The sequence below is a fragment of the Macrosteles quadrilineatus genome, unplaced genomic scaffold (genome assembly GCF_028750875.1).
Source record: "Macrosteles quadrilineatus isolate MER2022 unplaced genomic scaffold, UCM_ALF_1.0 Scaffold_2__2_contigs__length_208266976, whole genome shotgun sequence".
NCBI lineage: Eukaryota > Metazoa > Arthropoda > Insecta > Hemiptera > Cicadellidae > Macrosteles > Macrosteles quadrilineatus.
The window spans coordinates 155,816,347-155,829,675 of NW_026542595.1; the positions used below are offsets into that span (position 1 = coordinate 155,816,347).

The 13,329-nt window shown below is 34.3% G+C and overlaps 1 protein-coding gene across 50 annotated transcripts in view; it reads left to right on the forward strand.

Annotated features, from left to right (window-relative positions):
* Positions 1-13,329, forward strand: part of LOC128985612 (cell adhesion molecule Dscam2) — a 188,129-nt gene that overhangs the window by 58,881 nt on the left and 115,919 nt on the right. For 42 of the 50 annotated variants that reach the window (XR_008490050.1, XM_054405271.1, XM_054405261.1 and 39 more), the window contains exons 3-4: positions 3,396-3,574; positions 8,779-8,917. Coding sequence is in view for 49 of the 50 variants with exons in the window: in XM_054405271.1 (XP_054261246.1) it covers positions 3,396-3,574; positions 8,779-8,917 (318 nt within the window). In the remaining variant the exon portion in view is untranslated. Of the gene's footprint in view, positions 1-3,395; positions 3,575-8,778; positions 8,918-10,775; positions 10,938-11,719; positions 11,891-12,504; positions 12,667-13,329 lie in introns of all 50 variants that reach the window. The other 8 variants (XM_054405293.1, XM_054405303.1, XM_054405304.1 and 5 more) reach the window with 3 other exon arrangements.

Below are 13,329 nucleotides of genomic sequence, written 5' to 3' on the forward strand. Positions count from 1 at the left end.
CTGTGTAGAAAATGTTACGTTAGCTTTCATCCGAGCAAACCTTTAATAATCTAACACAATCGCGTTTTATTAAATTGAATTGTTTTACGGTCTTCTACATGACTATGAAAGTACTTATTGAAGTTGAACCACTTGTTTTTCCAATACCAATACCAGAACATCTGAGACAGAAAGTTCTTTTCTGGAAACTGAATTATATTACGTAATGAAAAGTGGTCCAGACAGCTTAACAAGTCCTTCGCGTTACTCAGTAGCACCTCCAATTATGCCTGGACCAATTAGCAGCTATTTTGGTCACATTTACCTGATTATTATAATCAACGAAATACATTCGGCGATTATATTGTTAGAAATAAACGCTAGTCCTTGGAACTTGAGAAAGCTCTGGGAAATCATTAACATCCTTTTAGACTAATTCGTTGTACATTTTTTGTTTTCAAAGTGTTGCTAGGTCAAAGGGATTTTGTGGCCGATCGACCTAAACAGGTGTGAAAACTATAATGCAAACAATTTTATTCTGGGGTACGTCTTTTTAGTCCAATTTGTTGTCAAGTTTTGTTTTAAATGTTTTGAAAGATCAAAGGGGTGCCAGTTCACCCTATAAACAGGTGTGAAAATCTAAGGCAGTAAGGAAGAATGTAAACAATTTGTATTCGGGGGCGGTGGTCCAAATCGATCCTTCCTCAACGCCCTCTCCTTATCTTGTTTCTCACCCCCCACCTTTCCACCCCACCCTATCAGCTGCTGGCTGGACCGAGACAGTTCAACCACCTCTACCTTCCCGTGGAGATGACATGTGTTCTGCCAAGTCAAAAGATACATTTAGTCTGCCCTTTTAAATAGATGGATCCCTTTTAAATGGATAAATTTTATCAAAGGGTTTATAGATACACGCAATCAATGTTGTAGACTTACCACAGAAGTGATTTGCAATAAGCTTCCCATTTATAAATTGTATGCTCAAGGACGTGTTTGGTTAAATCTATTTTAATAAATATTAAGTGGGTGTTTAGTTACCTTTAAAAATATGTTCTACCCTACAGAAAACGCAAAAATATTGTATTTTTAAGTTTTCAGTTCGTTTTGCGGTTTGTGGTTTATCAAACATAGGCCGATAACTTTTGCCGGAACACATTCGCGTAGAGAATAGTTCACAGCGTGTGTTTATTTTTTTCAAGAACTATATTGAAAAATAAAATGTTACTCAAACGTGTACGAGATTGTGTTTTATAGTACAAAGGAAGAGTCAAATCCGTGTAAGTTTTTGTCTTAAAATGCATAGATTTATCATTTATAGCCATAACTGCTTATGTTTTTGTTCGGGAGTACAGGGATAGGGCGACATTGTTATTAGTACAGTGCAATTAGCTTAAAAAAAGAGCAAACCGGGACATCCAAAAAAAGTTTCAAACCAGTGCCAAATTGTTGAATACACTTCCCTCAATATGTAAAAAAAAGTTACACTGATTTGAGTGTCGGGTTTGGGAGGGGAGGGGGTGAAAATATGACTTTTTTTACTTTTTCGCAAATACCTTGAAAACGATGCGTTTTTCTTAAAACATAATCAATTACAAAAATAATCTATATTAAATTTCGAACAAAATGATACCATACAATATCTATCTACTATGAACGGTTCAGGTAATATTGAGGGGTTAAATGTGATTTTTTCTTAAAATTCTAAAAAAGTTGTTTTTTAAATGGAGGAAACCCATGGACACCCATAAAAAAAGTTTCTAACAAGTGCCAAATTGTTCAATAAACCTCCCTTAATATGTATAAAAAAGTTACACGGATTTGAGTGTCGGATTTGGGAAGGAGGGTTAAAAGAAAAGGGGGGTGGATGGGACTTTTTTTACTTTTTTGCAAATACCTCAAAAACGGTGCGTTTTTCTCAAAATATAATAAATTACAAATATAATCTACATTAAATTTCGAACAAAATGATACCATACAATACCTATCTACTATGAACGGTTCGGGTAATATTGAGGGGTAAATGTGATTTTTTCTTAAAATTCTAAAAAAAGTTGTTTTTTAAATGGAGGAAACCCATGGACACCCATAAAAAAGTACACAATTTTTTAACCAGTCATTAACAAACTTGGTATGTATGTTGAGATAAAATAGACCCACGTTAGAAAAAAATTATCTTAATCCAATACAAATTTTAAAATGGCGACCATTTAATTTTTTAAAATTGAGAATGCAGATATTTAGTCAAATTTGCCTTAGTTTTATTTGAGAGTGTAGAGGTTTCACATTTCCGTGATTTTATTTTTATGTAATTTTAATTTCCTGGAGTGAGTAGTTTCATGTATATTATATTTGTTTGAGATTATGTTTGAAATAATTAAAGTACATTATCTAGAGTCACATTTGTGTGTGATTATGTTTGAGAGTACATTCCCTATAGTCACATTTGTGTGGGATTATGTTTGAGAGTACATTATCCATAGTCACATTTGTGTGGGATTATGTTTGAGAGTACATTATCCATAGTCACATTTGTGTGGGATTATGTTTGAGACTACATTATCAATAGTCACATTTGTGTGCGATTATGTTTGAAAGTACATTATCTAGAGTCACATTTGTGTAGGATTATGTTTGAGGATACATAATACTGTACCACCGTATAGAGCAACACATGCACGAGATTGTATTTGACAATACAGAGTCGTCTGGTTGCTAGGCGACCGCAGCCCGTCTCATCTATCCACAGAAAGCACTTTAACCCGACTGAAGCTCAAATGTGGGCCGTAAGTGATCCTACCCCGAGGAAATTGCTTAAAACCGATTTTCCTGGAGCAGGAAGCTCTGATATTGTAGGGGTTAGGAATAAATCGGCGAGGTTCGATGTGACTCAGTTATTACTGTCATACTTTACATCACTGTTTGGTGTGTTTTTGTGTGAAATTCAGGTTATAAACATAAATATAGTATGTAAATTGTAGACATTTGGGAAGTGGTTAGGGTTGGACAATGAAATTTACGTGCGAAAGCGTACAACCAAGTTAGATTATATTTTTACGACGGCAACACATCGCGATCTGTCTTTTAGGAGAAGGTGAGTGTTGATTAACGATGTCAATGCTACGACGAATGTAAATTAACGATGTTAGTGACAAAGATGAAACGGTTTTATAAGCCCAATGATAAAGGATAGCAAAGTCCTGTTTCTAACATTTAAAAAGCTTTTGATGTTTCTCAGGATTGAACCAGCAATCTTGTAATTTTTTGGTGCGCACTATATCTACTCAACTACGCAAAGCTATTGGCCACTGCTTAAGTTATTAGTTGAATTAGATAGTTATTTGCTAACATACTTACATTTTCATTTATAATATCAGTAAGGATGTTATGTGACCTCCTAACCCTACTTTTGGTTTCAGGGAGGTGTGAAGATGACACGATGGGTCCTATCTTCATCAAGGAGCCGCAGAACAGGGTAGACTTCAGCAACACCACGGGGGCGACCGTGGAGTGTTCAGCGAGAGGGCATCCTCCCCCGGAGATCATCTGGGTCCGCGCCGACGGCACGGCGGTGGGGGACGTTCCTGGACTGAGACAGGTAGGCCTACAGGATCATGCTCTGGTGGAGGAATATATACAAATGTTTACTGTCCAAACAAAAGAGAAGAGTGGATAAAAACTGCCAACTTCCAGTAATAGTTTTATCCAATTTTACATGTCCCACACCCACCTTCACATCATATAACGCTAGGTTCTATACCCAGAATAGTTTTTAGGTCTAAGGGTCGCGAAATTATCACATGGATAATGCCAATTTGTGATAGGTGGAATTTGCACTTAGGAACTCGGAGACCGAAGCCTCGTGCTTAACCACTAGACCAGCTTGCTCCCCAATCTTTTCAGTAAAAGCACTAGTCTGTGGTAAAAGTCACTTTCAGTAATAAAGCAATAAAGAGATTTACCCAGTGGCAACGAAAATAACTCAAACAAATATAAATCTGCACTTATATGCTGCTAAATAGGTTAATTCATCTTTGTATTCTCTAGTTTCGGTGTTTCCATTCGTGGGTCCGTTATTAGTTCGTGGTACACCTTGATTAATTTTGATCTATATTTTTATACAGTTATTCAAATCCAGAAGGTCCAATTAATTGGGGGATTAATTGTATGTATTGACCAAACAGTATTCAATATTCATGAGTACTCAGACACAAAAATAAGAACACGCTATTATTTTAACAATATTGAAAAAACACCTTTCTGGCTAAAATCTAAGTTCTATTGTTTCGGTGTTTTTTCCAGTCAACGGTTCTTTGTTTTCTAAATGTGCCATTTGGTAGCATGCAATTTTTGATATTGGATTATTTTCGTTTGATGCCGGGGGCCCTTTGGTCAAATTACTCTTACAGTAAACATTTTGTACTTTGGCTATAACAACTTTGTACTTATGGTAAATTTAATTTGTTTAATGACTTTTTAATACCTTACCTTACTTTGGGTTAGGTCTTAAAAAACATAACAACATAAGTTTAGAAGACATTCTGTCACACTAAAACCCTGTTAGAACGGAACGGAGCTATCAAAGAATTATGTGAGAGAGATTGTATGTTAGATTTTAGCCACTTCAGCAGTCTTCATCAGATAACTCGCCACACTCCACCTTACTCTATATAGTTTTCTGTTGAAGAGGACATGGCATGTGGTAACAGCGATGTTTACTGTGAAACATTCATTGTCAGTATTTTATTTTTCTGTTTCTTTGACATAGTTATTACCGCAGACAGTAGACAAGTTGGGTTCTTTGTACATACATAAATATTATATACATAAATACATGTTATTTATTCAACTCGACATCCTTATGGATCACCTGATGATATTTTCAAGATTCGTTTCTGTCCGATATAAGAAGGATGCGTGTTTCGTTTACTATTAATTTATTGTTTTTTTTCCTCCAGATTTAAAATTATTTTAAACAAATGAAATTTATTTGTAAACTTGTACCTCTGGTTATCTTATAGCTCAAAATAAAAGACTTAGAGTTCCCATATCCACGTTTTCTTACTGCGAAATACACACCCGTTTAGTGTGGCATGTTTTAAATAGATAGATAGATTCTACATACTTGCAGTATCCAATGTCAATGATTATAAAGTCGAATAGCCTTCCCTCATATCCATTTTATTCTGTGTTTGCTATCCTATACGATTGGGATATTAAACAATTTATTCTTGATTTTCGTGGAGTTTTTAGCGAATTTCCCTATAGAAAAGTAGCTATTACCGTAGGTCTCATGGTAAGACTTAGGCCCGGGACCGATTTACTTTTTCATTTTAATGTCCTCAGAGGCCAAAAACACCATTCGTTCAAATTTTTATATATGTATATATATATATATAGATATATATATAGATTTATATATATATATATATATGTCCGTGAACACGATAACTTGAGTAATTTTTATCCGATTTTGATGAAATTTGGTTTGAAGGTGTAAGGCGGGATAAACTTGAATGAGTTCGCGATCCAACATGATCGGACCATGGGAACAGGGTTTTATGGGGGGTTTTATGGGGTAAAAATTGGTTTTTCTCACTTTTTACCCTCAAAACACAAAATTTCCCAATTTTTCTCTAAACCTTCTTAAAGAGCTTAAAAAAACAAACAATTCAGTATATCAAAGTGTTTTTGTACGGTTATTGGTTACGGAGAAAACTAAAAAAATGGTAAATTTAAAATTCCCATGTTATTCTTATGGAGAATATTGTAAAATGTTGTAGTTTGCTTGTTTATGGATATATTTTGATCAAACTTGGCAAATTTATTTATTTTATAGTAAGCTATCAATATTTTACTAAAAACACACTACTTTATTAGTTTCCTTGTAGCAGCAAACCTAGGTACTCGTTAAACCTAATGTTATTTAAATAGATCAATTGAAAATCAATTCGGCCAAATGGAAATTCGCTTAGACGGCAGGTTTGCTGCGGCGGGGGTATTTACAATTAGTATGAACATCACACACCGTTATCGTTAGGGTTACGTTAGGGTTGTATGCAGTAAAAATGTGTGTCTTAAAAACGTGTTGGATTTTACATAAATGAATTAAACATGTGCTACAAAGTTTAACCGTCATTCATGTTGTTTGGAGGTACAAATTATGTTTTCATTTAACTGTCGGCTTGTGGGAACTAGAGATTATATTTGCACAACGCTGAAATCAGGGGACGCAAATGAGTGAAGGACGACTTCTGGGATGTGTACCCACTCGGCTTTGCTAGCCTTATTTTCATGTTTCATTATGAGGATTCTGTGAAGGTTTGTTATACAATCGAGGGGATCATGTAGATGCTATTTTTGTATTCTGAGACTAAGAGTGGTGCGGAATAACTCTTGTGGCTAAATAGGCTAATTACCTTGTCTCGCAGATCATTGCGTGTCAACTAACATGTTGACCTATGTAGCATCATCAGGTGGCACAATAAATAGTTATTTGGGTAACTAAACAAGGACGCGCATATTATATGGTACAGCTTGGTTATTTCGAGTTGGAAAGGAGGAGTCTTTGTCTCCCGGGTGAGTTAACGTTCTTCCCGGTCCAGGAATTCCCTCTTTGTTTAAAAACGTCTTATTTATACATCTCTCATGATCGTTAGCGATGTTTTGGCATTCGAGAGTTGGGGAGCCAAGTGTGGGAGAGAGACAGAAAAACATCTGTGGAAGAGAGCCGATAAATTGCCATCTTCAGCAGTTCTGGTTGTTAGACAATAGGCTCTACTTTGACGGTTGAAGTTATATCTAAATATGACAATTTGTTTGAATATTTGTGTTTGGTGATATTTAGAAGTAAAACATACATTATTGCTGAACATTTCCATAATTAATTATAATGTAAAGTTTGTCGACGTTTTGGGATCTAGAGTTAAATCCTGTCTTCAGGATAGCCAATAGAAAGAAGAGAAAATATTTTTTTTTCAGTTGGAATGAAAAATATATTCCAGATCCCAGAACATAGCAAAATATTTTACTATTTGGGGAAATGTCCGAAATAACCCTGTGCCGTTAACAACCTTAATATGCCGTTCCCAAATTTACTGTACAAACCAGGTCTCTTTTGGGTTTTACCTTTTACTTTTCTATCTACACCGACAGAGATTCGTTATAGTTTCAGTTTGTTAGGTTTGTACAAAAATAGGCTGAATTAGAGCTCCCAATTAGTGTATTCAAGCCAAGTGTTTTTGAATCTAGAAATAAAATGCGTAACAACAAATTATGCAGGACAGGCCTAAGTTCATGGTTGTAGTTTACTGTCCTTATTGTTACAATATAACATTGTTTTGCCAACACTTTTGGTAGTTTGATGTATGATCAGGTTTCAAAGGGCGTATTGAGTTTCCGTAAGGTAATCTAATCAGGGAATTCCACGGTTGGTTAGTGTATGGAATAAACGCAGCGCCTTCAATCAGCTCAATACACTTGCTACACTTAGCTGCTTTGCTGGTAGCTGTCAGCTGTCGCGGCTTGGAAACAACGAAGGGCTTAAAATATTAATTTAAAATAAAACTTTTAAAGAAATACAAACTAGAATCAGAAGCTTTTTTTATTTCAAGGGTGTATTCTTTTAAAGAAAATGGGGTAGATTTTTGTTACTTTTTAAGAAATTTAACATGGTATTTTCTGTGTAAATAAGTTTCAGTCAGTTAAAAATTCATTTATCAAATTTTAAACTAGTTCGTCCAATTTATTTTGTAATTATAGAATTATTCATTTTCTGGTTCTTTGATAGCATCAACAAATAATATAAGTTTAAAAAGCAATACAAATAATCTTGGAACCGGGTTCATTTTTTAATTTTTTTTTTTATTTACTTCAAGCTATCTTGTAGAACTTATTGAAACATAGACCTTTGTTCGATCATACTGTGTTGAATAAAATGTATTTATAATTTAAAAAACAAATCAGAAATTTAAAACTTAAATTCGTTAATTACAGAGATTGTGAAGTGTCAGTAATGACAGTTTATGTTTTTTTGGCATTCAAATTGACTCTTGGAATATGGCAAGTGGCAAGCAAGGAACTGTATATGAAAGTTCACATGTCTCAAGCTTTTGTGAGGTCATAAACTGTTTATAACCTCATAACTTTCACTGGTCCTCTGAAACCAACATCTTTTATCACCCAGTTAAAACAGCTGTTATGTCAGTTAAGTGTTGGTCACTTTTGTTAACGGGTTACTGAAATGTATAAAACTGAACACATAACTTGAATTTAAGCAAGTGTTTTTTATTATACATTTTTATATTATTCTAAATTTAATTCCGAGCCCAACAATATACATCGTAAAGTGGTTCAAGCCTCAGAATAGATTATCAAAATTATTACGACACTTAAACTTTTTACCAATCATGGGACACATGGTGGAAGGAAATGCCTGGATCAACTAGTTCACAGAGTGTTTATACAATGTTAGTTGGTAATGATAGGCCTACGCCTTTTAAATCTTCTTTAGGTTTTTAGACGCGAATGTCTACGAATTGAATCTAAAACTAAAAAAAATCTTTCCATATGCCTAATTCATGGCACTATGCCATTATAAAGTCCAGTTTTGTTCATACTATGAGAAAAATCAATTTGGAAGAGTTGTCAAAGGAAACCACTCATTGTAATACCTAGTTTGACTCAATACTCACATATAGACGCTCTCGAATCACCTAGATATTACTACTCTTGCTTTAAGTATTATTAGATGAAACTTATTCCCAATAATGAGAATCTAACCTAACCATTTTTTGCCTTTAGGTTCTCGGCAATGGAAATCTCGTCTTTCCTCCGTTCCGAGCAGAGGATTACAGACAAGAAGTTCATGCTCAGGTTTACGTCTGTCTCGCCAAAAATTCCGTGGGTTCCATACACTCACGGGATGTCAATGTTAGAGCAGGTGGGTCGCTAACGATATCTGTTTAAATAGTTTAAGTCGTCTAAAATGGTAATTCCTGTAATTGAAAATAAAATAGCAAAATCATTTTTTGAATGGACTTGTTTATACAAAGCTGTTTATTATATCAGTATTTTAAAATTTTTCCCTACAGCTTCGAGAAAGTACTTTTGAGAAAGTAATTCCAGGTTTTATAACAAGAGAATTGAACAGTTATAGTATAGTAATGTAGGCCTATGTTAAATTTTAGTTATGCCTAGTTTCAAATACCGTAATGTGATACCATCTGTAACAATCAGTGATAAAAAGATTTAAGAAATCCTGTATTACAAAATTTGTAAAAACAAAACGAATTACAATATTTAAAAATAAAAAAAAATTGGAAAAGTAAGTTTACTATCATAGGAATTATTGCCTTACTAGTTGATAAAATATTTGATTTACAACAACTCAGTAGGCCTATGGATATATATTTAAACTTGAAAGGTGAATAACTTACTAAGGTAAAAGAATAGGTATTTGGTTTCTCTTGGTTTCTTGGCAGAATGAAATAAAAGATACTTCAACGTCGAGAAATATATCGGGGCCTCAGAATAAAACTGCACTTAAAGAAGATTGACTTCAGTACTTGAGTTCCTATTCATTTCGTTGCTCAATATCTCAATGAGAAGAAAGCCTTTTTGGAGGCGAATCACAAAAGTAAACTTCTATTGTTTGTTTTCGGGATCGTTTAATGTCTTCTTTCTTCTGGAGAGTGATTTGCCTGAATTTTAATCCCAAATTTGCAGTCGCAACGTTGATGTTTTTATTCTGGATGGATTGTGGACCCATTGCCAATTTTTTACTGGACTTTTTTACTGGAAGAGAGTTACTCTAAAAAGTATTACCATTGGCTACAAACCTCGGTTTATAGTCACTGGTAGGATGGATGATTACTGAAATTGATCGAGTTCTTGTTATTTTAATTAAATCAACTTAAAATTGTTACTTGCAAGTCTTGTAATACTATTCTTAAATTTCATGTTGTATTTCTTAATCGTGTATTCCAATTAAACATTTTTAATTGGTAATTGGAGTAACTGAAGGACTTGCAGAGAAATTATTAATTTAAACTTTGGAATTTATTTACTTAACTGTGAACACCATTTTACATTGTACATTTGAATTATTTTTTACAGATTAAAATTTACAGGAATTAAAAGTTCAAGAAGTTTCGAATAATTTTAAACAAAAATACAGCTAAACAAAATACCCACTAAATATTTTTCATAGTGTATGAAACTTTTTACTTCTAAGGATTGTATACAAGTTGTCAAGTTTTCTGGCGCACAAACTGAAGTGTCCTCGAGGTTTGTTAGTCCTGGAGGTGAACCCTCTGGTCTCAGACGTCCTCAAGGAATGTTATTACCATAACAACTGCCTCTAACAACCTGAGTCCTGTCTGCTTCTTATTCTTCATCTTTTCTTCTAATTATGTGATTAGTTGACTTTTCTTCACTCATTGTCTTGCCGTGTTTTGTAACGGTAACATGAGCACCATGAAATTTCTTTATGGGATGTTTTACAATAGCGTTTTGTAGTTGTGGTAAAACGTAAAATTAAGTTTGTTGCTTAGTATTTAATATTTATGCTATACTCTTGTTTGCCATGCTCTTTGTTCAAATTGGTTGAATTTTAAAAGTATCTAAACCATTTGAATTCTTAATGTCTAATCAACTTATATTTTTGTAAACATATTGAAAAAGATCTAATATGTTAAGTTACTTTTCTTTTGCCATAAAGTTTCACCTTTGATTCTAATTTGACAATGTTAAGGTTTACTACAGTTTTTTATAATTTACAAACTATTTTTCCGCCACAGTTGTGGCTCAGGAGTACGATACAGATGTCAACAAAGAGTACGCCATCCGAGGCAACTCTGCAGTACTCAAATGTCAAGTGCCATCGTTTGTAGCCGACTTTGTCTCGGTTGTTTCCTGGCATACAGATCTCGGCGAGGAGTATTTCCCCGGAACCAACTTTGGTAAATGTTTACTAAAGCTTGGTTGGAGTCATGACCAAAATATAAATGTTTTTGAATTTGTTTGTAACCCTTCTATTCTGTCGGTCATATTTGGTCTAATACTCCTTCCAATGCAGTTTACAGGATTTCTCAGTGTGATTGTCTAGAGAGGATGTAATCCGGAATTCTCATACTACCTCTTGTCCTTCATTTCCTGACTCAGTTTAAAGGGTAACAGAGAATACGATATGCATTTATAGCCTGAGCTTAACAAATTCAGATATCACGAGCAACTAAATTATGTTTTTAAATACTACAGCCAAAGTTTCCACGTTTCTATTTAACATTTTAATTCACAGGGTACGTGCCATTAATTAAATAACACGCCTTAACCTGAAAAGAGATAAACTTATTTGGAGACGTGAATATTAAAATGTAAATAATAGCCTAATATTATTACCGATTCATTTATAGTTGGTACCTATAAAATTTTTTATCTTTGGCCTAACTATTAAGCTTATTAGTACTTTTTTTATTTTTTCAAACGATTCGTCTATTTTAATTTATTATTCTTCTCCAAGCAATAAAATCTTCATCGTCTCCAACCAAAAATTAGTTAAATTCTATGCCAAACCATGCACATTAAAATTTAATTTAATTTTTTATAAAAACATCCAAGTTTCAACCTACGAGTGAATTACCAATAACACCTACAGCCAAGTCCAATTCCCAACAATTCCAGACTAAACTATTTTCCACAATAAAATTTATTACAAAATTGTCTCATCGACCAATCTCCTCAGTTGTGCAGCAAGTTTACCAGAGTGAGGTGAACAACGAGTATGTTATCCGTGGCAACGCTGCAGTGCTGAAGTGTAGCATCCCCTCCTTCGTGGCAGACTTTGTCACGGTTGTCGCGTGGCAAGATGATCAGGGAGACAGTTTCACCAGTGATGCAGGGTCCAAGAGTTATGGTACTGGGAAATTTCTTCAGGAGGCTACATTTGCCTTTCCATTCAACTGTGAAGTAAACTGATTCTTAAATTTTCTGACTGGATTGGTAGCTCATTTCATCAAAAGACTAGTGCCATAAACTTTTTTTACAGTAATTGTATCTGAGAAAATTGTCAAAGGCACTAAACTTAAACTGTTGTAAATCAATCTTCAATTTTTATTATCTTCCATCATTCAAAAATCCACGAAATATTTAAATGTAGCCTACAGATCATGAAAAGTAGGCTATATGATGTGTATAAGATACAAATTAAATTTCTTGTAAAATATTTGAATTCTTCGTGTTCACTAAACCTGATAACTAAGGTATTTTGGTTCTATAAATCTTTTTTCATACTGGAATACATTTGTTAAAAATTAACAAACACTTAAACCATGCCTATACAAAATCATCATGTCATTAAGGCATTCCAAAACCACCCCAATTCACTTCAAATCAAAACATTAACCCCTATTGTTTACACATTTGAATGGAAAGGTAAACCTTGTTATGGTACAAGAATGAATGTACCCTTCTTATCCCATTCGTCCCATGGACTACCAATATTTTTTTAATGTTGAACGTTTTTAACAGTTGTCAATCAGTACTACGATGCAGAGGTGGTGTCCGAGTATGTTATACGAGGGAACACGGCAGTCCTCAAGTGTAACATCCCCTCGTTTGTCGCAGACTTTGTTAAAGTGGAGTCTTGGGTCTCGACAGATGGGTCGTTGTATCTCCCTTCAAGTGACTATGGTAGAACCCTTCCCTAATGATGTACTTTCGGAAACTGTTTAGCTTGCAAGCAACAATTGAAAGTTAAGGTATATGATTGTTAAACAAACTCGCGTTATTAAGACAATCGATGTAAAAGTTTGAGGTTGTTCTTGCAAGGCTAAACTGTTTCCACCACAGTATTGTGTGAATGGGGTGTAAATGATGTCAAGTTCTTCTTTTCTGCTGATCTCATAGAACTTATGTTAATTTATGTTTAATTTTCAATTTCTCTACCTACACTTATCATTTTGGTGAGGTGTAAATCACAGTTTTAGGTTTTGTAGGACGACTTAGTAAATGGTTTCTGAGTCGATGGATTGTTATAGTGGTCGGCTTGTAGTCAGAAGGTTCCTCGTTCAGTTTTGTGAAAAAGTACAGTTCTTTGATGGGTCAAAACTGGACCATCTGTCTTCGATCATTGGGATTTTAACAAATGGTTCTTGCTGCAGAAACATAAAGATTAAAGTTAATCACACTTCTTCTACATCCACCCTGCATTCATACTATGCTCCAAATACTCAAAAGCATTCGACTGTATTAAAGATTATAAGTGAAGGTCTAAAAATATACCATCGGCTTTTATCAGTACTCTTACTTTTATTGCTTGATAGATAATACGATACTGGCCAACAATTGTGGTAG